Source organism: Miniopterus natalensis, chromosome 11 (assembly GCF_054644295.1).
Source record: "Miniopterus natalensis isolate mMinNat1 chromosome 11, mMinNat1.hap1, whole genome shotgun sequence".
NCBI lineage: Eukaryota > Metazoa > Chordata > Mammalia > Chiroptera > Miniopteridae > Miniopterus > Miniopterus natalensis.
In genome coordinates this window covers 41247710-41273849 of record NC_142091.1, presented here as the reverse complement: position 1 = coordinate 41273849, position 26140 = coordinate 41247710, and the positions used below count along the sequence as shown (strand labels likewise).

General features: G+C 34.5%; 2 protein-coding genes across 2 annotated transcripts; both read left to right on the top strand.

Annotated features, from left to right (window-relative positions):
* The first annotated feature begins 11655 nt into the window (after positions 1 to 11655).
* Positions 11656 to 12637, top strand: LOC107538640 (olfactory receptor 52D1-like). The gene has a single exon (XM_016214957.2). It carries the CDS (start codon positions 11672 to 11674, stop codon positions 12635 to 12637), a length of 966 nt encoding a protein of 321 aa, XP_016070443.2. The 5' UTR covers positions 11656 to 11671.
* A 4902-nt stretch (positions 12638 to 17539) lies between these two features.
* Positions 17540 to 18475, top strand: LOC107538670 (olfactory receptor 52E2). The gene has a single exon (XM_087822227.1). The coding sequence runs from the start codon at positions 17540 to 17542 to the stop codon at positions 18473 to 18475; it is 936 nt and encodes a 311-aa protein (XP_087678353.1).
* The last annotated feature ends 7665 nt before the right edge of the window (positions 18476 to 26140 follow it).

Here is a 26140-nt window from a genome sequence, read left to right as displayed (position 1 = left end):
ATGAGAAGGCTGTGAAAGAAGTCATGTAGTAGACTGTAATAAAAATTCTACATAAGCCCAGCCAGGTATGGCTCAGCAGTTGAGCATAGACCTGGGATCCAGGAGGTTGTGGTTCAATTTCAGTCAGGGCACATGGCCGGGTTGCGGACCTGATCTCCAGTCGCGGACGTGCAGGAGGCAGCTGATCAATGACAACTCTCTAGTCATTGATGTTTCTATCTCTCTCACTCCCTCTCCCTTCTTCTCTTTGAAATCAATAAAGATATATTTTTAAAAATTCTATATAATATAGTCATCTTTGTTGTCACCTTTTCTTTTTTCTTTTAAAAGAATGATCTCATTTGCAATGGTCACATCATTAATATTATGCTAAGATTTTGCCTTAATACCTGCTTCATTAATTACCTATCTTCTCTCATCATCACCAACATAATTTACTGTCAATTTTGACATTTGAAGGACTCCTCCAGCTTCTATAAAGAGTTATCTCTATTAGTTCCATTTGGTTGAACAGTAACTCTCAAGTTAACACACAAAAAGGATAGTAAGTGTTGATGAACACCCAGATTCATTAAGATGGTTCCTAAATACTAAACATAAGTCTAAAAGATTAAAATCAATCCATTTGTTAATATTTATTTATTACTATTACAAAATAAGAAGTAAATGTAGTGAAAACAGCGTTATCAACTAGCATTTATTGAGGTACTGCCTACTACTTTCAGTGCTGTCAGGACCTTTACAAATATCATCCCTGATCTTTATAAATACATATATAGAAAACATACTTAAGCCTATTTTTACATATGGATCTGAACCTCAAATAGTTTAAATGACTTGCCAAATGCTTGAAATGCTTATAGTTAAAGATCTAGAAAAAGTAGAAAGTGGAGAGAATATAAGTAAATTGAAATAGAAAGAGAATGGACATAAGGAAAAGATAATTCATGCCTCACACTCATGTCATATATACACAGCCTCCCTCCACGCATATTTACATAAACACAATCGTTTTGAAGTTCACACCTTTCTCAATAAGAGGTATCAGTATCTTCATTATGAATCTGAGGCAATTGCATTTTTAAGCGTTTAAGATACATGGCAAATATTTTGAAGAAGAGACTAAATAGAAAACATATTCTGAACAAACTGGATCTACCACTTTCAGTGTTACTTACACTTTTCTTACATAATTTCATGTACCTTACTTACGGCATTTGTTAGAGGTGTATTTTCAAAACATTTGACCATTCCTTGTGTGTAACTGTTTTGTAGTAAAGTGTCTTTTCATCATTTAGTATCACTGGAGGATTCCAGAGAAACAGTGCTAATTACGATCACAGTTAAAATAAGACAAACATGATATTATGAAGGCATTGATATATGAGAAGCAAAGCCAAGAAGAGTGTCCTTCCTGTTCAAGATAAACAAGTAATAGGTGGAAAGTACAATATGGATGAGAAAACAGGAAACTTCTAGGAGTAAATGTTAAACATTGGAAAGGGATCTAAGAACAACAGATGTTATTTGCCTGAGTCATTCTGTGAAATGTCCAAAAGAATAACATCTTCCTACTACAATATTCTGGCCACGTAATGGAATAGCGAATGCTGCAAAAAGGCATGGCATGGACAACACAAGGAGTGAAAGTAGAATTCAACTATGGAAGCAAAATTTTCTGTGATTTATTAGTGTAAGTTCCAATGACAAATGTTCGTATTAAATAAAGTTTTTGTATTTGTAAATAACACCTCTGAGATCAGGAATGTAGGCCAATAGTCTCAGAAAGTTAGAAAAACAACATATCTATATGCAATAAATTCTCAATAAATAAAAAAAATTACTTTAGCTAATAGGCAGCAGAGCTCATCATTAGAGGAGACAATGAGCTATCTTTTTGGTTTTTGGGAGGGTTTTTTTTTGTTATTGTTATCGTTGTTGTTCTTAGAGGGAAGGATGGTATTATATTCTGTGGTCAAAAACAAAATAATGAGGGATTTATATCTCTCAACTCAGGTAATTATATTCTAAAATAGGGCCTTAGTAGTTGGTTAAGTAGAGTCACAGTGTAGAAATAATTAGAAGACATATACAGAAAAATGAACTGTTGTTATTGTTTGTCTTAATTACTATTATTCCTTGAATTGGCTAGATCAAAAAATCTGAATAGCATCTTCCTCTCCTCAAACATAAAAAAAATACAACTTATTCTTCTCCAATATCTTTAAAATCTGTACATTTGTTCAAACCTTCATCATTCCTTGGGTTTATTATGGCACAGAACTTTGCAATGCTTAAAAGCATGAGCTCCACCATCAGACTAATTGTGTTGAAACCAACTTTAAGACTCATTCACTCTGTAATCAAAGGAAAGCAAATAACAAGTATTTTCAGTTATAAAATACAGATAAGAAAGATAATAACCTTAAAAATGTGTTCTTAGTTTTAAACAGGCAATGCATTTAAAACATTTTGAACCTATTTCAAAAATACTATGTTATCCATCATTCTTTGGATAGCAGGAAATTGATTTTTCTAAAATGTACAACAAAGGATTCAAGCTGAATCCAAATGTATTTACTATCATTATATGGCCCTTTCCAAACATGATCCTATTATTTTCCTAAGGTTCAGCCTTAGTCTTCTTCCCCCCAAATTTATCCTGTGTCTCTTCTCTTCCTCTCCTACACTGCCTCTTCCTCCCCTTCATGCATCACTGTGAGGTAAGGATGCACTGTGAGGAGCTGGGACATGGGGAAAACTCACCAGACTGAGCACCAGGAATCCTGTCTCTATCTTGCATCAACCTGCTCAGTTTTTATGAGGGCACTGCTCTTTGGGAAAATTCCCTAGAGGCGATTTTGTAAAGGACCAAGGTCTCTGGGGATTCTAGTTCCTAACTTGGCTCTGACTCAATAATAGGAGACATAAGGAGCTCTGCCTTCTAAGAAAATGAAGGCAGAAAAGTGATGTTTAGGGTAATATGATGACAGAATAGAAGGTAAGACTCCTCATCCCGTGGAAACACCAAGATAACAACCATTAATGTATGAAAATACCTTTGTGAAAGTTCCAGAATCCTGATGAGAGATTACAGGATGCCCGTGGAGCACAGAGGAGAAAAGACAGACAGACTATGAAGTACAGTTTTACTTTACCTACATCACCCCTCCTCCAACCTGTCACTGCTCAGCTCAAGAGAGATTCCCTCAGTCCATGAGTTCTCCCATGGGGGAGGAGAGAGCAAGCCCACACCCGGGCTAGTGTGTTTGTGTGTTTGTGTGTATATGTGTATGCACACATATATATGTACTCACACAAACACATAGTTAATTCTCATTATTCCCATTAATGTTCTATAAAGTCACTGTGAACACTGAATTAGAAAATATGGAACCATTGCTCCTAGGGAAAATATAGAATTAGCTTCCTGTAACTTCCTCTTGTCTTATTTTTGTCAATCAATGAATATACAATCTTGTTTTATGTGTGTTTCTCCTTAAAGACACCTCACTTAATACATAGTTCTTACAAATGATTAATTGCACAGTCTTAAAGTGATTTAAGGCCAGGAACTTTGGAGTCCACTTCATCATATATGTTCATTCACCAATATCCTTACACAATGAGCCAGTATCATCAGTGTTGTAAACCTGCTCCTCCACAGAATCTTCATCCTATACACTTAGCGGACATTTTCAAAATTCTTCTGTAGCCTCCTCATAAGCAGAACCTGCCTCAGCTATAAATTGAATGGTTTTCATGCCATGATGTCTTTTGAAATGTACCAGCCAGCCAGCACAGTCAAGAAGAATGTGACATTTTTCTGATTCTGGATGATAGTGACATAACTGTAAATATGCTTGACCTCACAATACTGCTATCCACTCCACTATTTTTATTACTTGTCATCCCATGAATCCAGAAATTTAGCCTCTTTTTCATTCCTTTACCCCACACTACATATGTATGTTGCTTTAGTACATTCCAGAGTGGCTTCATATACAGATAGAAGATTTTCCTCTTCCTTTGTCTGGGTGTACCATATTTTGAATTCACAACCAACAGTGCTATAACTCATACTTGAAAGAAGCCTATCTAACATGGGTATTTTCTCCATAAAGCATATCACATCCTTCTTGCACTTAGGAACACCAGAAAAGCATTATTTGCCCAACCATGCATGGCTCAGTGGTTGAGCATCGACCTAGGATCCAGGAGATCAGGGTTTGATTCCCAGTCAGGGCACATGCCTGGGTTGCGGGCTGCAGCAGATCAATGACTCTCTTACCATTGATGTTTCTAGCTCTCTCTCTCCCCCTCCCTTCCTCTCTCTGAAATCAATAAAGATATATTTTTTAAAAAAGAAAAAAAGAAAAGCATTATTTTATTGCAGTGCACTTAATTAATAAATAAAAAATATTTAGTCTATTGTACTTCAGTGCTATTCTTCAGGCCATTTTAATAAGTCATTGATAAAAAGTATAAAAAATAATAAAAAAAACACATAGCACTAAATATAATATGAAAATGACACTGGTTACAGCCCAAAATGAGAAGCTGGAGCCTCACCTTGTTCAAACTCAGCTGGGAATGTGCTTGTCCGACAACTCAAAAATTTCTCCACCTCCTTGCATATCTTCAAATGACTGTTAAAATGCCACTGGTATTTATTTAGGTTTACAAATAAATTTTAGAGAGTAGGCAAATTTGCAAACTTGGAATCCCCATATAAAGAGGCTCCACTCTATGTGTGTAATTGACTCAAGACTCATACTTAAGACATACATAAAGAATACAATTAAATATAAAAATATAATGGTAAAATTTTGAATTCTACAATTTAAAAATTGATAAGATTTACATAAAAAAGATTAAAAAATTGTCAAACAAAACAAACAGACAAAAACTCATAGACACAGACAATAATAGTATGGTGGTTAGCAGAGAGAAAGGTGGGCGGGAAGTTAGTAAAGGGGAGAGGGAGCCAAATATATGGTGACAGAAGGAGATTTGACTTTGTGTGGTTCACACACAATGCAATATAAAGATGATATATTATTGAATTGTACCCTTCAAACTTATATTATTCTATTAACCAATGTCATCCCAATAAATTTAATAAAAAAATTTAAAATTGTGCAGATATTTTAAAGGAGCCTGGAATACATGTAAAAACACACTAAATTTAGATTGCTGAAAAAAATGCATGCTCAAAGATGTAGAATTTTCCACATTAACATTTAGATGCAATTAATGTTCATCAAAATTCAATTTTATTTCATAGAATTAAACATTTTTCTGTGAAATTCATTCTGATGAATTATGAAAAGAATTAAAGTGTATATCATAACAGTGATATAAAAATTTAAAGTTGAACATGGTTGAAATGTTCAAAATCATATGAATACAAAGATCATGGAATAATATTAAATGAAATATCAAGGTTACATTAAGGTTAATGTTAGTTTTTTTCTTTATATTCTCCCATAATAAAAATAAAAAGGCATTATTTAAAATGAAGGGACTATATACTATCTTTCCTTTTTTGATACATGCATAAACAAATTTGAGACACAGATTTCAGAGACCATAGAGAGAGACTCACCTTCCCTCTCCTAACCCTTCTTGTATTTTCCTGGCATGAAGATGTTAACTCTAGGGTTTCTGGTCAAGATGGCAGCATATGTAATGCAGTACCTGAATCCTCTCACCACTACATCAAATTTACAACTAAACTATAGAACAACTGTCATTCAGAACTGCCTGAAATCTAGCTGAACAGAAGCCTTACACCTAAGGATATAAAGAATAAGCCACATGGAGACTGGTAGAAGAGGAAGAATTGTGGAACAGGCTAGTCCCACACTCACATGTTGCAGATAAAAATCAGGAGGGCCCTGGCCAGGTGGCTCAGCTGGTTGGAGTGTAGTCTTGTGTAGCAAAGGCCGAGGGTCCAATTCCCAGTCAGGGCACATATGCAGTGTGCAGGCTCTATCTCCTGTTGGGTAGGAATGGGAGGAAATTGATAGATCTTTCTCACATCGATGTTTCTCTCTCTCTATTTTTCTCTGTCTCCTTCCCTCTCTCTAAAATATCAATGGAAACATATCCTTGAGTGAGGATTAAAAATAATAAATAAATATCCGGAGGGACATGTTGGTTGCAGAGGTTCCCCCTGAAGAGAGAGAGGTTTCTGCCCCACATCAGGATCCCAGCCCAGAGTTCCAATGCCAGAAAGAGGAGCCCCATAACTTCTGGCTGTAAAAACCAGCAGGGATTGTGACTGAGACAAAGGACTGCTTAAAGGAATGCACACAGACTTACTTGGACCCACTCCCTCTGAGCTCCAGTGCTGGCGCAGCAGCTCAAAAGGCACAAGGACCTACAGGGAGGAACTGGAATCAGAATGAGAGCTGGAGGAGCAGCTTTCCCCCAGACTGAAGTGCTGGGAGAGACCATTGTTCCTTTTCAGAGCCCTCCCCTGACAGAGCCAGTAGGGAGGCATCATGTCTGAGCCTCCATCAACTGAACTAGCATCCTGAGCTTCACCCTGGTGAATCCCTGGGACACCAGTCCACCTAACTTGTGGGCCCACCCAAGCTGCTTCCAGTGGCTTTTTCATATGAACCACCTTTTCTCATGCTTCAGACTCTCTTAAATCCCTCACACAAGCATCATCTGGACTTGGCATGCCTTGTACCTCTCACTAAATGGCCCCAGGCCTGGAACTAGAAGCAGCAAGCCTTGGTTCAAACTTGGCCTCTCCTGGGCACCTCCAAACCCATCACAAGTAGCAGCCATCTGCAGATTGCTTTGTAGCTCATGTCTAGTAGCTCTGGGTAGAATACAGGAGGTGGCTGACCTTGGCCTGAATCTCCCAGGAGGCTCCAGAGCCAGCACACCTGGTAGACAATTTCAGAACACACTGAAGCACTACCCAACCACCTCTACACTCAAGGGGCAGACTCATTGAGCACCAGAGCCCTGGTGAAAGTAAGTTCTGCTTCATGAAGTGGGCCCCTGCACAGATTATCCTCCATTGTGATAGAAGCTGTCAACTGTAACTAAAAAAATTAAAAAATATATATTTTTTAAAGATGTTAACTCTAAAGACTTAGAACCTGAGTTCTGAACTCAAATCTCCACCTCCCAATGGTTTCTTTCCTTCACACCATGGGGAGGACATCCCCCATGGGAGTCTCAGAAATTAGAAGACATGTCTATAACTGAGCTCATTTGGAAAAGTTGTAAGTCTTGTGAGAACAAATGGTTTTCTCAGACCAGGTAGGTGCTCATCCTAATCCCCACTCAACTCCTGGTGAGATAAGGCAATGTACAGACACTCTCATCTGTGTCATGGTTCCAGTGCTCCAGTCAGAGCAAACAGGCTTTGAAAAACAGGCTTGTGTAAGTTTTCTTGGGGAAACTGAACCCACTTGGTTTTACTCTGCTATGGGTTGAGATTAGGCTGCAACTTTCCCCGAGAATAAATCTGTGCATGGATTTCTCTGCATAGTTCAGTACATCAAAGGAAGCCTGATGAAGCAAGGACAGGAGTACGTATAGATGAATTGATCCTATCTTCTGAGCAAATCTATGATATTTGAGCAATGTTTCATGCTTCTCTAAGCAGTCTTACATGCATTATGTCATTTGACTTTTACAAAACCCTATTAGTGCTCATCTTCTAAGGGTTAAAGTAAAGATTACAAACATTGTAACTACACTTGGGTTACAGTTCTAGCTCGTTGAATTTATAGTAGGGTATTTTTAGGAAACTTAAATGAACATTCTTTTCTTATATTTTATCTGTGTTGTATGTATGATTATCTAACCAAAAACTTCCTTAAGGATTAAATTGGATAATGTCTTCAATGTAAATAATACAATACCTAATATAAAACAATTCATGTAGATTTATTTTACTTTAGTTAAGAGATAGATAAAGATGTAGAATTTAACCAGAAGATAGTATAGTTTACTTTATTCCTCTCCAAAAGCAGACATGAGTTTCTTTCACTCCATTCTCTCTTTTTCTCCATCCTGTAGTCAGACAAGGAACGAAATGCAGAAAGAATTGAATTTTGTTGGAAACTGCTCCCTGCATTGTCTGAAAGATTTAACATTATATTAAAGAAACTGTTAATGTACTACACTGTTTAGGAATAGTATGGACTATAATAAATTCATAGTGATTTTACTGGGTGTCTTAAATTTATATTGAAGTTATTTACCAGAAAATGAATAACAATTTCTTATCTTCTCCTTTTCTCTTTTTCTTTATTCATTCATTGGGACTGGAACAACAAATGTATAAAAATACACATCCTCTGCTAAGAAAGAATTTGTAATATAATAAAGGAAAAACTATGCAGAAATATAAAATACAATTAGACAAGAGATAGAAGACAAGTAATTGCACAGTCCAGACCTTAGGGACACTGAAGAGGGATGGGATTGATGGTTAAAAGTTTCTAGAAAAATAGCTCAGCCAGCATGGCTCAGTGGTTGAGTGTCCACCCATGAATCAGGAGATCATGGTTCCATTCTTGGTCAGGGCACATGCCCAGGTTGCAGGCTGGATCCACAGTAGGGGATGTGCAGGAGGCAGCCAATCAATGATTCTCTCTCATCATTGATGTTTCTTTCTATCTCTCTCTCTCACTCCCTTCCTCTTTCTGAAATGAATAAATATATATATATTTAAATAATAACATATATAATAAATGTTTTTAATAAAAACATATTTTTTTCCTAGAAAAATAGTCTCAGAGGAGTGGGTATGTGAGCAGAGTCTTCAATTCTAACCAAGTTATTGAGGGGTTTTGGGTGTGAAGATATATCATGAAAAACAAAAGACATGTCATCATTTTCATGAATTAAATAGGAGACCAGTTCTTTATGTGGCGAAATACAGGAAAAAATATTCCAAGAGTTTGGAAGAATTCCTAATATTTTATAAGACCTGGAGAGCCAAATCTTATTTATAATTTCTTGGGGGTTTTTTGTGAATATATTTGTAACTCTGCGTTATTTACTTACCTTTACACAGGTAACACATGAATATATAGAATACCTTGGCACTGTTAAAAAGTCAAAGCATAGTGATACAGCTAAATTATGCTGTCTCTATTCCTTCATCCATCCTACATTTTAGAGCTCTCCTAAGTTGGGTATGCATCCTTTTAGATTATTTCTGTATTTATAAGTGTGGTTTTATAGGTGTATTTGTGGCTATATATATATATATATACACATGTATATATAATTCTATAATAATAATAATAAACATAATTATATAATACTATATGTAATATATATGAATATGTATATTTATATAACCACATTTATAAATACATATATGCATACACACATGCATATATATTATGAAGATATATCATGAAAAACAAAGACATGTCATCACTGTCATGAATTAAATAGGTGACACAATTATTATGTGTTTCAATGTTAATGAAAAAATCAAATTTCTGTTTTATTTTTCATTTAGATGTTTTTCTTTGCCAGTTTATATAAATATATTTAGTCTAAGTGCTTCTGGATAGTACATAATAAAATGTGCCACAGATTTTTAAATTTATACTATTTTATTAATGGACATTTTTAATGGTTCTGTTTCTGTTCTATTACAGGCACTTATACAAAAAGAATCACTGTATACACTTCCATGTGTATATGTGAACATTATTCCTTAGGATGGCAAGTAGATAAATTTCTCTGCCAAAATTTTTGCTTTTAATAATAGTGGTTACTAAACAATTTTCCTCTAAATCTTGGGTCAGTTTTCTCCAGTCAGTTGCGCGCAAGAGTCACTCTTTAATCCAGACTTCACTAATGCTTGTTATCATAACTCTTCATATTCTGTTGGTTAAAAATATAAGGTATGAATTGTATTCATTTTCAATTTTCAGTTCTTGATTGCAAGTAAGGATAGGTGTTTTTATGTGATTGGACATTTGGATTTATTTCCGTGTGAATGCTTTCACCTACATAATTTGTCCTCATATTTTCTATTGGTAAAAATATATTTACATTTAATGAGATAGAGCAAATAAAGAGAGTGAAGATTATAATTCATGTGAAATATGAGAATGCTGATGGAACCACAAGTATAAATAAAAGGATATGTAGGTTTATTTTAGGACAAGAAAAAGTAAAGCATAAAAATGCATTAGCTCTACATATATATACATAAACCTAAGGTTAGAACAGTGTAAGATTGAGAGAGATTTTTGTCTAGTAAAAAAATGTTAATTTTCGCCTGGCCGGGCATAGCTCAGCGGTTGAGTGTTGACCTGGGATCCAGGCCATCGGGGTTCGATTCCCAGTCAGGGCACATGCCCGGGTTGCGGACTCGATCAATGACTCTCTCATCATTGATGTTTCTGTCTCTCTTTCTCCCTCTCCTTTCCTCTCTCTGAAATCAATAAAGATATATCTAAAAAAAAAAAAAGTTAATTTTCTCTATGAGTTATGTGTAAGGTAACTCTCACCTTTTGAGAGGAAGTGCATTGAAAGAGGGTTAATTAGGAAGAAAAAGGCTTAGAATTTGGACTGTGTTCTTTATGGGCTTTAAAAACTGGTGGCTTTCAATAATTATTCATAATCAAATTAATTTGAAATAGTCGATATACCAAAGTGGAAGTCTTATTTCCTAATAAGACTATTAGAACAACATTTTGAAAGTGAGGGGGAGCAGAATATGCTACCCAAAAATATGCCACCTAGGCATATTGATTATACTGGAACAAGTATAATCAGCAAATCACAGTTTGGGCTTTGGGATAAGAATCAACCAGTACAGAAAAAGTATGCAGAGCAAAGGAAATTTATGAAGGAAAACTTGGATGAAGCAGACTGCCTACAGAGTACACTTAATGAAAATCAAGTTGTAAAGTTGTTGGACTAATTAGATACATGTAGAAAAGTGAAGGAAGCTCAGAATACAGGTTATAATCATGTAGTAATTTTTTTCCCCTGCTAAGATCAGGAGTAAATTCTGGGACCAGTGGAGAGTCATGACCAATGCAATGAACTGTTTTTTTTTCCTGACACACCATCATCAGGCCCACTCCTGTCATCCTGAATGAATCACGTTAGTGTGAATTAAGCTCTTTGGGGTAATTCTGCAATAATCAACACATTCTCCATATTTTGGTATTTCAGTCTCAAAGCTACACCCTGTAATTTGGCATGTCCCCAAAGTATTATTCCTAAAATCTTTTTTTTAAAAAAATAATCTATTTTCTACTTAAGACCTCCTATATTTCTTCTGACTCACTATTTTGTGTCGTACAAGTGCAATTTTCTTACTAACTCATCCAAACCCATTACTCCTATACATTCTTCAGCTTTCAATTGATATCATTTTTGTCTCAGTGGATGGAAGATTCTGGAATTTCATATATTTAACTCCAATTTTTTGTACCTAGGTTATTTTCTCTCATTTAGCATCTATAGATCAGCCACATTGCTTATTACAACCCTGAAATAATATTTGACACTCAGAGGATGAAATAATTATCTAAGCATTTACAGACATCGTAATTTCTCCAGGACTTGCAATCCCTGCATTTTGGCTAACTCATTAGTGCTTTCAAAATATTTGTTATTTATTTGCTTTAGGTGAAATCCATGAAGAGAAAGTTAAATGCTGACTCTGGTTATGTCAGCATACAATAAAACCAATGTCCATCCATCAACCTTTATTCTTATTGGCATTCCTGGTTTGGAAGCTTTCCACATCTGGATCTCCATCCCCTTTTGTGTAGTCTACCTTTTGGCCTTAGTGGGAAACTGCTCTCTTCTGTTTATAATCAAGACAGACTCCAGCCTCCATGAGCCAATGTACCTCTTCCTCTGCATGCTGGCTGTGGCTGACCTTATTGTGTGTACTACAGCTGTGCCCAAACTTCTCAGCCTCTTCTGGTTCCATGATGGAGAGATTCGCTTTGGAGCCTGCCTCACTCAGGTGTTCCTGATTCACTCTTGCTCCACCATGGAGTCTGGCTTCTTCCTGGCCATGGCTTTTGACCGTTATGTAGCCATTTGTAATCCATTAAGACACTCAGCTATTCTGACACATTCTGTAATTGGGGGGATGGGTCTAGCTATTGTCCTCCGGGGCATGGTACTTCTCAGTCCTCACCCCTTCCTGCTACTTTGGCTTCCCTACTGCAGGACCAATATTATTTCCCACACCTACTGTGAGTTCATGGCCCTTATCAAGATTGCCTGTGCTGAGACAAGAATCCGAAGAGCCTACAGCCTCATCGTTGCTTTCCTTACTGGAGGAGTGGACTTCATATTGATTATTTGTTCTTATGCCCTCATACTGCACACTGTCTTCCACCTCCCATCTAAAGATGCCCGACTCAAGACCTTGGGCACCTGTGGCTCCCATATCTGTGTGATCTTAGTGTCCTATAGTCCAGCATTCTTTTCCTTTCTCACCCACAGGTTTGGGCACCATGTATCTCCCCATGTCCACATATTTGTGGCCAACATCTATCTTCTGGTCCCACCTATGGTGAACCCCATTATCTATGGGGTAAGGACCAAAAAGATACGAGACAGGTTCCTTAAATTTTTCAGTTTTCCAAAGCCTCTGAACTAAAAACCCTTTTTGTTGGTGTGTAATATCTGAACAAACATTATATTAACCATGTTAGAATGTGTGGTTTCTTCATCAGGATCACCTTTTAATGGTCAGAGGGCTAGTGTTATATTGTGGGAAGCAACTCATCCAAAGATAGATTCTATGTTTTAGCAATCATGACATTGAGGCAGTTATAATACCAGGTAGGACTTTTTCTCACAATATTAAAATATTGTTCACTAAAAACAAAATAAAACAGCCCTACCAGAGTGGCTCAGTTGGTAGAGAGTGCCCTGTACACTGAAAGGTTGCCAGTTCAATTCCTGGTCAGGGCACATGCCTGGAGTGTGGGTTGAATCCATGGTTGGAGCATGTGTGGAAAGCAACCAAGTGATGTTTCTCTCTCACATTGATCTATCTTTCCTCCTTCTTTCTCTCGCTCTCTCTCTTTCCCTCTCTCTCTCATCTCTCTCTCTAAGCATGTCCTCAGGTGAGGAAATAAATAAATAAATAAATAAATAAATAAATAAATAAATAAATAAATAAATAAATAAATAAATAAATTTGGAGAATCATCTGATGCTAAAAACATGAGGTATTTAAAATCAACAGGATATACAATCACATATTTTTGGTTTACCATTTCAGACTTGCTACCAGATTTAGAAATTTCCCTTTTTCCACCCTAGTCCTCCCTTCTTGACTAAATGACCTTCTTTTACAAGTGCATACTTATGATACAGTGGCCCACAGTCCATGATTTGAGAAATACAATTGTAGGAAGCTAACAATGGACACATTGATGTCCTTCCACTCAGGTATTACAACATAATTAAAAATTTCTTCCAGGACTTATAGTTTTCACTTAGAATATAAAACATTGCTAAGATTGTCACTCAAAATCTTATGACAATAAACCTCACAATTTTCTGAACCTCCAGATAGTTGAAATCACAGAGCAAGTAATTAACTCACATCTAAGGAAAGATAGATGCTAGATGGCATACAAGCCAGTGAAAATAATTTGTCTAAAAAAGATTTTTAATTAATAAAGTTAATTTTGGGTGACATTGGTAAATAAAGTTTTAAGTGTACAATTCTATGGTACATCACCTGAGTATTGTATGTGTACCCATCACCCAAAGTAAGATTATTTCTAATTATATATTTGAATCCCTTTACCCTTTACTACCCCTCACCCCCTTCCCTCTTGGTAAATACAACACTGTTATCTCTGTTTATGAGTTTTTGTTTGTTTTATTATTTGTTCATTTGTTGCTTTCAGTTTTCTTTCCCATATATGATTGAAATCATACAGTTCTTGACTTTTTCTGTCAGATTTATTTAGCTTAGCATGATATTCTCAAGATCCATCCATGTTGTCACAAATGGCAGTATTTCATCTTTTCTTATGGCTGAGTAGTACTCCATTGTATATACATATGTACCACATTTTCTTTATCCAACCATCTATCCAAGGACACTTTTGTTATCCCTATGTCTTGGCCAAAGTGAATAATGTTGCAATAAACATAGGGGTGCATATATCTTTGCAAATAAATGGTTTCAAAATTTTCCAGTGAACCAGAAGAGGGGTTGCTGGGTCATATGGTAACTCTATTCTTAATTTCCTGAGGAATGGCCATACTGTTTTCTATAGCAGTTGTACCAGTTTACATTCCTACCAGCAGCGAATGAAGGTTCCTCTTTCTCCAACAACTTCTCCAACAGTTGTTATTGCCAGGGACAGATTAGAAACTAGAGTCCTCAGAGACCTTGTGTCCTTTACAAAACTGACTCTAGGGAATTTTCTATTGAGAGCTCCTCCCAGGCAAAGAACAGTGCCCTCATAAAGACTGAGCAGATTGAGACAAGACAGAAACAGGATTCCATCTTGGTGCTCAATCTGGTGAGTCTTCCTCATGTCCCAGCTCACAGTGCAGCCTTACTCCACAGTGATTGATGAAGGAAAAGAAGAGGTGTAGGAGAGGAAAAAGAGACATGGGATTAGTTTGGGGAAAAGACGACTAAGAATGCAGCTTAGAGAATGAATAGGGTCTCATTCGGGATTGGCATATGATTTGAGTACTGCTGATAATGTCTGTTGATTCATTTATCTACTGGTTACACAGGTATGATTAGTTTGTAAAAAATTAATTGAGCTGCACTCTTATGTGTGCACTCTACTTATGGACCTGAAAATTTAATAAAATATTCACAAAATATAAATCCCTTAATGACAAATAGAATATATGTCATTTATGTTTGTGTCTTCATCATCACTTAATTGCTTCAAGTAAGAAATTAACATTAAAATGATGAATGGCTATAAAGACTCCCTAGGACAGTAAGAGATTAACAATAATAATTAATAATAAAATAGAACCATTAAAGCACTATACTGTAATAAAAGTTATGTGAATGTGTCTTTCTCTCTTAAAATATCTTACTGTACTGTACTCACACTTCTTGATGTGAGATGGTACAATGCCTAAGTGATGAAATGAATGATGTAGGCATTGTGACATAGCATTAGATTACTATTGACCTGATGATATGTCAGAAGGAGGATCTTCAAGCCATTATGATGTCATGTCTTCCACCCACAAATTCAATGTTTTTCCATCTTAAATAAGCACTTACCACACTGTGGCTGTAACTTTTGCAGTTTGAGGTGTGACGACAGAACTAGCACAATTTTTTTTTCTTCACAATTTCACAGATAGAAGACTGGTTCTTACTACAAATCTTAGTGACTTCAGCAGATGACTTTTTAAATTTTCACCCAAGGATATGTTTTTATTGATTTTTTTTAAAGAGAGAGGGAGAGAAAAACATCAATGTGAGAGAAACATTGATAATTTTTCTCTTGTACACACCCCAACCAGAGATTGAACCCACAACCTAGGTGTGCACTGACCTAGAGCTAAATCTGAAACCTTTTGCTGTATGAAACGATGCTCCAACCACCTGAGCCACACAGCCGGGGCTCAGCATATGCTTTTTTTCCTTTCCTTATTAAGCCAAGAACTTTCACCTTTTCACTTAATGCAAACATTTTATGGCTTCTCTTTGGCATATCCAAATTGCCAGCATCAACACTCCTGTGCTTTGAGGGCCATTATAAAGTAAAATAAGAGTCACTTGAATACAAGCACTGTGATACCCTGGCAGTTGATCTGATCACCAAGACAGCTACTATGTGACTGGGGGCAGGTAGTGTCTACAGAGCTGGACAGCGCAAGATTTCATCATCCTACTCAGAACAGCATGCAATTTAAAATTGATGAATTGTTTATTTCTGGAATTTTCCATTTAATATGTTCAGACCAAGTTTGACTGTGGGTAACTGAAAACATGGAATGTGAAACCATGGATAAGGGGGGACTACTGCACTGGAGAAAGAAAAACTTTGTTGCTATTTTTGCTGATTTCCACCCATGGGATTCACAGAAAAACTTACCTCCATGAGTGAAACTTACTTTCACTCCTCCTGCTATCTTTCCATTGCTACATTTTTCAAAGTAAAGAACAAAATTATGTTAGGAGGTGATATAGCAATAATTTTAAGGGAAAAATATTCATTATTTTATCAAGATCAATAAACTGTTAGTTCAAATCACTGGAAGCGATTGTAGCCTTATCATTTCAGTGATGTATTGAGAGAAATAATAAAGAATATTATAGTTACAAAAAAAAAAAATTGGCCACAATTCCATTGCAATCTCATAACCTTTGGAAATAGCCACTATTCAATTGTAACTTCTACAGAGTGTCTCCACATTTACCACCCTTCTCAACTGCCCCTTTCATTACCTCTTTATCACAGACACCATTCTTTTGGTTATTTCATCTTTTATTTCACTGTCTAGATAATACTCTGACTTTCTTGCAGAAAATGAGGTCATAATTAGTATTGTGGCTGTGGAATTACAAATGATCAGAAGACTTTCTACAATGAAACAATTATTCATGTGAAATATTCCCCTATCAGATGTTATAAACAAGTTACATAAAGACATAGGACCTTAGGGAACTTGGAAAATGACTGAATTATCATTCACCTTATTTTATATTAATTCTAATATTTTTCTCTCTAGTTTTTATTGACATTTTGACATGTGTTTTACACCCCTAAAGTCATAATTGCCTTGGTTAAAAATGAGAAATACTAGCATAATTTATTCAGATGGATGTTGTGAGATTTTTAAAAGATTTTGAATTGGTATATGTCTGGAGTATTTGTGTGTGTGTGTGTGTGTATGATACTTATTTCTCATAGGTTAAACATATATTAGCTTTTCCTTTATTTCCATTCATTACCTTCCTCCTTCATTTAATTTCCCAGACCTTCCATTAAAAGCACTTGAAACTTCTGGCAAGCCTCTTAAACTCTTTGATCCTTAGATCACTTATATGTAAAATATGGAAATGTAATGTTCTCTCTGAAAAAAAAATTGCAGACAATTTTTGCACAGTCTGACAAACAGCCTTGCAAATAGTAGGCAGCACCTAACAAATTGGTAATCAATGTTGCTGTTTTCACTAATATTGTCCACATTGTTTAGTAATAACAATGGCCCAATACTAACAGATGAAACAATTTTAATGCTTTAAAGTAATTTTTTATATTTTGGCATAAATTTTGATGACTTCAGCTGTTTGCTGATAATTATTATCCTTGTGTGTTGTCATTCAATTAACTGGAACTAATTGTCATCACTGTATTTAGAAGCTAGCAGAATCCTAAATAGGTCAAACTTGAAGGAGGAATTCTGTTGGTGATAATGGCAATAATGAAAGAAGTTAGCTTAAGTGTTCTTATGTTATCTTTAGGTCTTCAAAGCTACAGAGCACTATCTGATCACCTGTATATTGGATGAACATAAATTTCTGAAGATTTATGCATTACCTAGCAGGATGTCCCTTCCCAATGACACCCAGTTTCACCTCTTCTCCTTCCTGTTGCTGGGGGTCCCAGGACTCGAAACACTCCACATTTGGATTGGCTTTCCCTTTTGTGTTGTGTACATGATTGCACTCATAGGGAACTTCACTATTTTGTTTGTGATCCAGGCTGAGAGCAGCCTCCACCAGCCTATGTTCTACTTCCTGGCCATGTTGGCTACCATTGACTTGGGTCTCTCCACAGCTACTATCCCTAAGATGCTTGGAATTTTCTGGTTCAATCTCAGAGAGATGATCTTTGAAGCCTGCCTCACCCAGATGTTTTTCATTCACAACTTCACATTGATGGAATCAACAGTTCTCTTGGCGATGGCTTATGACCGTTATGTGGCCATCTGCAACCCACTGCGATACAGCACCATCCTCACCAACAAGGTTGTTTTCTTGATTGGTCTTGGTGTGCTAGTGAGGGCATTTATTTTTGCGATTCCTTTTGTATTTCTCATCTTGCGACTGCCCTTCTGTGGGAATCATGTCATTCCTCATACCTACTGTGAGCACATGGGTCTTGCTCGTCTGTCTTGTGCCAGCATCAAGATCAATATCATCTATGGCTTATGTGCAATTTGTAATCTAGTGTTTGACATTATAGCCATTGCCCTTTCCTATGTTCAGATACTCCGCACTGTTTTCCGTCTTCCTTCCCGTGAAGCCCGCCTCAAGTCTCTCAGCACATGTGGTTCTCATGTTTGTGTAATCCTTGCCTTCTATACGCCAGCCCTCTTTTCCTTCATGACACATCGCTTTGGCCGAAATGTCCCTCGTTATATCCACATACTCCTGGCCAATCTTTATGTCGTAGTGCCACCAATGCTCAACCCTGTCATATATGGAGTCAGAACCAAGCAGATCTATGACCGTGTGAAGAAAATATTATTACAGAAATAAGGAATAAAAACATAATGAAACCTATACAAGTGATTTTTCAATGTGAAATCTTATCAAACTTAAGTCACAAGAGTACTTTCTCATAAAATTATGTTAAAATATGTATTTAAATTGGCTTTCTTCTGTATTTTATTTCCATCTTCTTTTCAGACCACTTCCCAATATCCATTGCTGCATTCTCTTTGTCCTTTATAATTTTGTTTAGCAGGTTATATTAATTTTATCTATTCTTTTCAATATCTGGTCAATATTTTTATATTGATAACTTTAATGCACCTATTGTTGATAGATTAATTGATGTTTCCTGGAGCCCCTTTCTTCTCCCAATATAATTATAATCACTTTCTTAGTTTCTGTTTTTATAAGTGCAGTATGCTGGGGATAAAATGACACTCAGACACTTTGCTTAACCTTGTAGAATTTACAGAATTTAAAATTTGTCAGCAAACTCAACTTATAAACATCCATCCTTTTAATATCTTGGTAATTAAATTTATCTTTGTTTTCAAGTATCAAAAAAATTATATTTTAAGCAACCTGACAATTTTAGTATTTTAAATATATTACTAATTTCAAGCACATTTGACAATTATTTGTGCTCTCTATCTTCCTGTCTCTCTCTCCTCCCCCCGCCCCCCCGAGCATGCCCACTCAAATCTCTTCTTTTTTTTTTTAATATATCTTTATTGATTTCAGAGAGAGAAAGGGAGAAAAAGAGAGAAAGATAGAAACATCAATGATGAGAGAGTCATCGATTGGCTGCCTCCTGCATGCCCCCAACTAGGAATCGAGCCCACAACCCAGGCATGTGCCCTGACTGGGTATTGAATCAAGATCTCTTGGATCCTAGGTCAATGCTCAACCACTGAGCATTTTGAATGTACTTTCCTAAGCTCCAAGGCTCTTCTTTTGCCTCTGTAACTTGTTTTGTTTCCTTAGCCAGTTTCTTCTACTGCTCACTTTTTTTTTTATTTTTACTACCTTTGTACCATTCTAAATAAACTTTTTCTTGTAATTTGAAAAAAAAATTATAGTTATTTTTATATTAAATTTACTATCTTACATTTACTACTTTTACTTCAACCTGAGCTATAGATCATTCACAACAAATATTTTCTTCTTTTGAATTATTTTTATTACTACTGTCACATTTGCTTTGATTTTATATATAATTTTACAACTATTTTAGCCATTGCTCTACAAATGCCATTAAACATATTTATCTACTTCATGACTTATGTATTATTGTTTGTTACTTCTTATAAATTTTAAAACTCACACACATAGGGTTACTGTTTTATATAATCACTATTCATTTAAATATGCCACGATATTTACTACTTTGATTGTGATGCATTCCTCCTCACATCTTCAAATTTCCATCTGTAATGATTTCACTTGTTTCTGAAAAATAAACAAATATTTCATTGGTACAATTTTGCTGGTTGTGCATTTCTGGTTTTTTGTTTGTTTGCTTGCCTAAAATAACTTTATTTATTTTAAGGTTATTTAGAAGATATAGAATTTCAAATTTACTGGGAGTTTTCCAGCATTATGGAAGTGTAATTAACAAATAAAAATTGCCTATATTTAATTTATACAATGTGATATTTTAAAAGTGTACACATGATTTTATATATACAAGATGAAGCAAAAGTAAGTTTACAGTTGTTCATATGGAAAATAACACAGTAATTAATAAATAATAATACAAGAATAAATGCTGTGTTTTGCATACTTGCAATTATAAACCTCCTTTTGTCCCATCATATATGTAATGAAACGATTATCACAATCAAGTTAATGAACATATCCATAACCTCGTATAGTTACGTGTTATTTTTGTGATGAGAACACTTAACATTACTCTCTAGCAAATTTCAAGTGTATAATGCAGCATTATTAACTATAATCATTGTGATGCACATTAAATCCCCAAAACTTATTCATCTTATAATCGTATCCTTCAACCAATATTGCTTCCATTTTTCCCATTTCATAGCTAGTTCTACTCTCTGTTTCTATGAGTTTGACTTTTTTTAGATCCCACATAAAAGTGAGAATGTATAGTATTTGTCTTTCTGTCTCTGGCTTATTTCACTTAGTATAATGACCTCTAAGAAATATTTCCTTATTTTTTATGACTGAACACTATTCCATTTTTATATATACCACATTTTCTTTATCTATTCAGCTGTTCAGGACACTTAAGTTGCTTCCATTTTTGTGCTACTTTGAATAATGATACAGTGAACATATGTCTTTGAGCTATTGATTTCATTTCTTTTCGATATATATATACCAAGAAGTGGGATTGTTGGATCATATGGCTGTTCTATTTTTAATTTTTTTGAAGAAACTCCATACTATTTTTCATAATGCCTATACCAAAGCTATCGTAGTAAAGAGGTTAAGACTAAACACAGTGCAGTTAGTGCCTGTGTTCCACACCTATGTCTATCAATCCTTAGGTATGTGTCTTTGGGAAAACTGCTTAACTTATTTAAGGTTGAACCACCCACATAACCTTCTCAAGCAATTTAGTAAAGGGGATAATAATATCTTCTACCTCACAGAATTATTTTAAGTATTACTTTTACATGTAACAAATACATATAAAAACGTGGGTAAACACCATAAAAAGTAAGGAAACAGTATTTGTTATCATCATAATTACAAAATCACACTACTGTGGCTTTCTCTCTGTTTCCTGTATATATTTTTGTCTCTCTTATGAATGATAATTTAGCTGAGAATTGATTCTGAAATCAACAATTCGTTTTCTTCAGAATAGTAAAACTAGTATTTCATTTTCAGCTGGCTTATTTATTTGTTTATTTATTTATTTATTTATTGCCTTTAAGATCTTTATATCTGGACAAGTTGTCTTTCTTTTTTTGGTTTCTGAATTTTCTTGCTTATGTTTCCTTTTTTTCTCTTTATCAATTGAAGTTTTAATGTAGTAGGTGGCTATAATTTTGTATTATAGCCTGGCAACTACTTGCATCAACTTTTGGTATGAATACCTGTAATTATGTTTTTAATTAGAAAACTTTCATTTATGATATTTTTAATATAGCTCCTTCAACTTTTTTCCAGTTTCTTATTTTAAAAATTTATAAGTAATATTTCAGAAAAATCTTAGTCTATTCTCCATTGATGTAAATATCATTCAACAATTTTTTTTTTTTTTTTACTGTGCTATACTATTTGGAAATTCTTTATAGTTTCTTTTTTAGGATTTCCACTTTGTTTATTTGTATTCAACAAATGTAAAGTTTGACTGTAATAATTATTACATGATTCTCCACTTTAGTTGTTTTATCTCAATTATTACAATATCAATTTTTAATATTTTGTTTTTGAAGATGATAGATATTGCTTTGGCCAGGTAGCTCAGTTGGTTAGAGCATCCACTGGATACACCAAGTTTTCAAGTTTGATTCCCAGTCAAGGCCCATACAAGAATCAACCAATGAATGCATAAATAAGTGGTACAACAAATCAATGTTTTTTCTCTCTCTAAAATCAATAAATAAACAAAAAGAAAGAAACTACGTCAGCTAAGTCTTTTTTAAAAAGGTGATAAACATCAACAGCTGAATAATTCTTCAATCTGCTTAGTTATTTCCACTTTTTCTGGACTGATTTGTTTTCTTTCTGTGAATATTTTGGTTGACTTCCTTTATGTACTGTGTTGTACAGATTTAAAGTGGGATATTTCCCCATCTCCTTTTTCTCTCCATTATTTTATCTCTTTTTTCTTGTTTCTCTCTCATTCACTCACTTTACTTTATCTTCTATAAATCTCACCATCATCGTACCTACAAATCAATTCCTGGCTAGAAATTCTGTGATGGGTCTCTGCCAAAACTTCTGTGATCTTCAGCATAAAAATTAGTCTTCTCGTTGCACTTTCAGGATATCTAAAGTAAAGGCAATGACCCGTAAGTGCTTGAATCATTTGAGTTCAGAGACTGACAGTGTGATCTGTGAACTATGGTCATCCACTTTCATGAAAGTATTGGTACCAAAAAACTATCCCCAGCAGCTATTTTTTTTCTTTCATTCTGATGCATTAACCCTATTCCAAACTTGATTTTGAATAGGATTTGTTTTAACCTCCTGACTCTGGTGGAATATTTTAGTCGTCATTGTCTCAAAGGAGCAGATATCCCATCCTATTCAGTATCTATTTTTTCTGGAGTATTTCGTATGTACTTTGTTTACTTTTTTGAGGAATAATTTACATGTAGTAAAATGCTTAGATCTTTTGTGTACAGTTTAATAAATTTTGACAAATGAAGGTACTTCTGTAGCTAACATTTAAATCTCATTATGCTTATTTCCATTACTCCAGAAAATTCAATCTTACAACTTGCCTTGTCTCCCAAGGTGGGCAAACACAGTTCTGATTTCCGTCAGTCAGGTTGTTTCACCTGTCCCTGAGCTTTAGTTACATTGAAGCATAAAGTATATATACTTTTTCTTTTAGTTTATTTCCATCAGAAAATTGTTTTTTATGTTTATTATTTTGTAGCATGTACAGTAGTTCTTTTCTTTTTTATGGTGGACTAATATTCTGCTGTGTGAATATACCCAGTGTGTTTATTCACTATATGGTTGAAGTGCATTTGGATTGTTTCTCTTTTGGCAATATTGTGAATGAAATTGCCATGAACATTTTAATATTGGCTTTTCTGTGCATAATTTCTATTTCTTGTGGCTAAACAACTAAGGAGTGGAATTTTTAGGTCATAGGAGAGGTGTAGCAGAATGTACATTTAACATTATAATATTCTTCACCTTCCACCATCACTTTATGAGATTTTCAGTTGTTCCCTATTTGTATGTCATTTTGTATTGTCACCACTTCCTGTTGTCAATCATTTGTGTGTATGCCAGTTTACTGAGGCATGAAAGGGAATTTTATCAAAGAGTTAAATTGTATTATCTTTATTTCTAGGCATATTTTTGCATTAATTGGATATTACATATCTTTTTTTTATGAGTACCTGTTGAAGTTCTTTTATATTATAGTCTACTCTTTTATATTATTTTATTTTCATCTCTTAATAATTGACATATAGAATATCTTTGCATGGTCTGGTTACATGACCTTTGTTAGGACTATATATTATAAATATTTTCTCCCTGTCTGTGGTTTGCCCTTTCATCTTTTAATGATTTCCATAAAGAATAAAATATTTTAATACTGATAAAATCCAAGGTGTCTTCTTTTATGTGTCCTGTTTAAGAAATATTTTCCCACTGCAAGATCTCAAATATCTTATCTTATTATTTATTTTAGAGATCTTATATTTTGAATTTTAATAATTAGATTAAGAACGTGGATTCATCTCAAGAAATAGAGCTTGGATTTATCTCAAAAAATAGTCAGATTTTGTATATAATTTGAAGGCAGAGTAAATGCAGTTGGCTTATAATTTTGATGTGGATTGTGAGAGGAAGAGACAGGTCAAGAATAAGTCCAAGTATTTTTCTTGAGATTCTAGAAATGGAATAGTTATGATCAACAATTGAGATGTGAAATACAGGAGTGTTATGTGTATTTAGGAATCTTGGCAAAAGCTTTCATTTATAAGTTAGGTTAAAAAGTAATCAGAAAAATGTGAAATAGAAAAAATGATTAAATAGTAGATATTCAATTTTACTTTATTTTAATCTTTTATTTTTTCCATGACTTAATGATATTTTATGATATTAAAAATTACATATGTTCAACAATAGACATTTTATACAATTAACAAAACTTCAAAAAAATACATCTCACTGTCTATAGGTAAATAATTTAAGATCTGATACATTTATATGTGAAAATTATATTTTTTTATATTCTGCATATTGTATACAATTTTATAACTTGCATTTTCCACTTAACACTGAATCATGAAAAAGTCCATTGTGAATAGAATATCTTGAAATAATTCATTAAAAATTACACATATTATTACACTGTAACATAGTTGTAAAAATCAAGCTGGAATCACAATGGCTGGTTTGGAACCCAGGCTGCATGTCTTATTGCTACGTGATGCTGGGCAAAGTACTTTATGTCTGCAAGTCTCATTTTCCTCAACTACTACAGGATAAAAATAGCACCTATACTGGAGGATTGCTGTCATAATAAAATCAAATAATATATGTAAAGTATATAAAACTATGCCTGATACACAATAAGAGCTTTAGAAGCATTACCTATTTTATGATTTTGAATCATTTATTTGTTTATTATTATTTTATATTTAAGATCATTCTGATTTCAAATATACTATGTTTTGATTCCCATACCTAAAATTGTGGGCACCTCTGTCTCAGTCTTATAATATACAACATGTATATCCTAGAATAAAACCCAATAACCAATAGTGTTCAAAGTGTATCATTGTTCTTTGAGTATATTAAGGCATCTACTTATAGTTTTAATGCAGAAATAAATTTCCAATTAAATTTAAGAATAATGTGACAGCAATAATTTTCAATCAGGTCCAAAAATAGCAGTGATCTGTGAAACAAAAAAATAATAATATTCTCTTACAATTTAAGTGCATGTTATGTGTTTAGATTATCTCTTTTCCTCATAACAAATATAATTTGCCCCTAGCTTACACATGAGAAAACATCTAATGTTATAACACTAGTAATTGTAAGTTAAATATCAAATCCTTTAACATAGAATATAGGTGATACATGATCTGATGTAAATATTACCCTACTGGTTTGGTCCTTTCTATCTCTGTATTAATTACACTACTCCACTTAAATATGAGTCTGCAAAAATAAGGTTTTATCAAATTTCTCCCATCATCTTCATGTTGCTTTCTCTTCTGGAAATGCCTCTGTGAACCTAATAGGAAAGTAGTCCTGGGAGTCCATACCAATAGTTAATGTATACATGATATCTGAGCATGTATTCACTCCCTGAATAGAAATAGTCTCTTCCTATTCAGCAATTTGGTAGTATTTTGTAGATCTATATGTTTCACTCTCAAAATATTTCATTGCAGAAATTCTGTTTTCTTAAACAAAAGCTGACTTTTGTAAGGCAAATTACTTTTACAGCCAAAGCATACAAACAAACCAGGCAATTAAAAAATTATTTCTTTAAAAGAGGAGAGAGATTTGATATGACCAAATTGTATGCAAAAAAATAGTGCTTCTATAAACCATATAGAAAATATTTTTAATGAGATGGTTATGTATTGAATTTGAAACCTACTAAATTTCTTACAGATATTAGTTCTCAGGTCTCCTGCCTTTACCTATGCTTTCTTGTTTCTAATTCCTCCTGATGTAGCTCTCTGATCAATATATTTTTTAATGCTGTTCCCCCACTCTCACCAGACTCTGGTCCTGTGGTATGCTCACTACTTTGAGGACTTAATTCACTCTCTTCATTAGCTAAAGTAATCCATTAACTCAAGCAATCAACTACTCAATGAAACCAATAAGAAAAGAAGCTGTTTATGCTTTGAGAGTGATGGAAAGGAGTATTAAGCAAGGGGAGGAGGGGAGGAACGGGGCAAGGAGAGAAAGCTATAGTAAGATACACTGAAACAGGATGACAGAAATATTGGACGGAAAGAGAGAGAGAAAAAGAAAGAAGATGAATAACAAAAAAAAAAAGAGAAGTAGGAGGTAAAG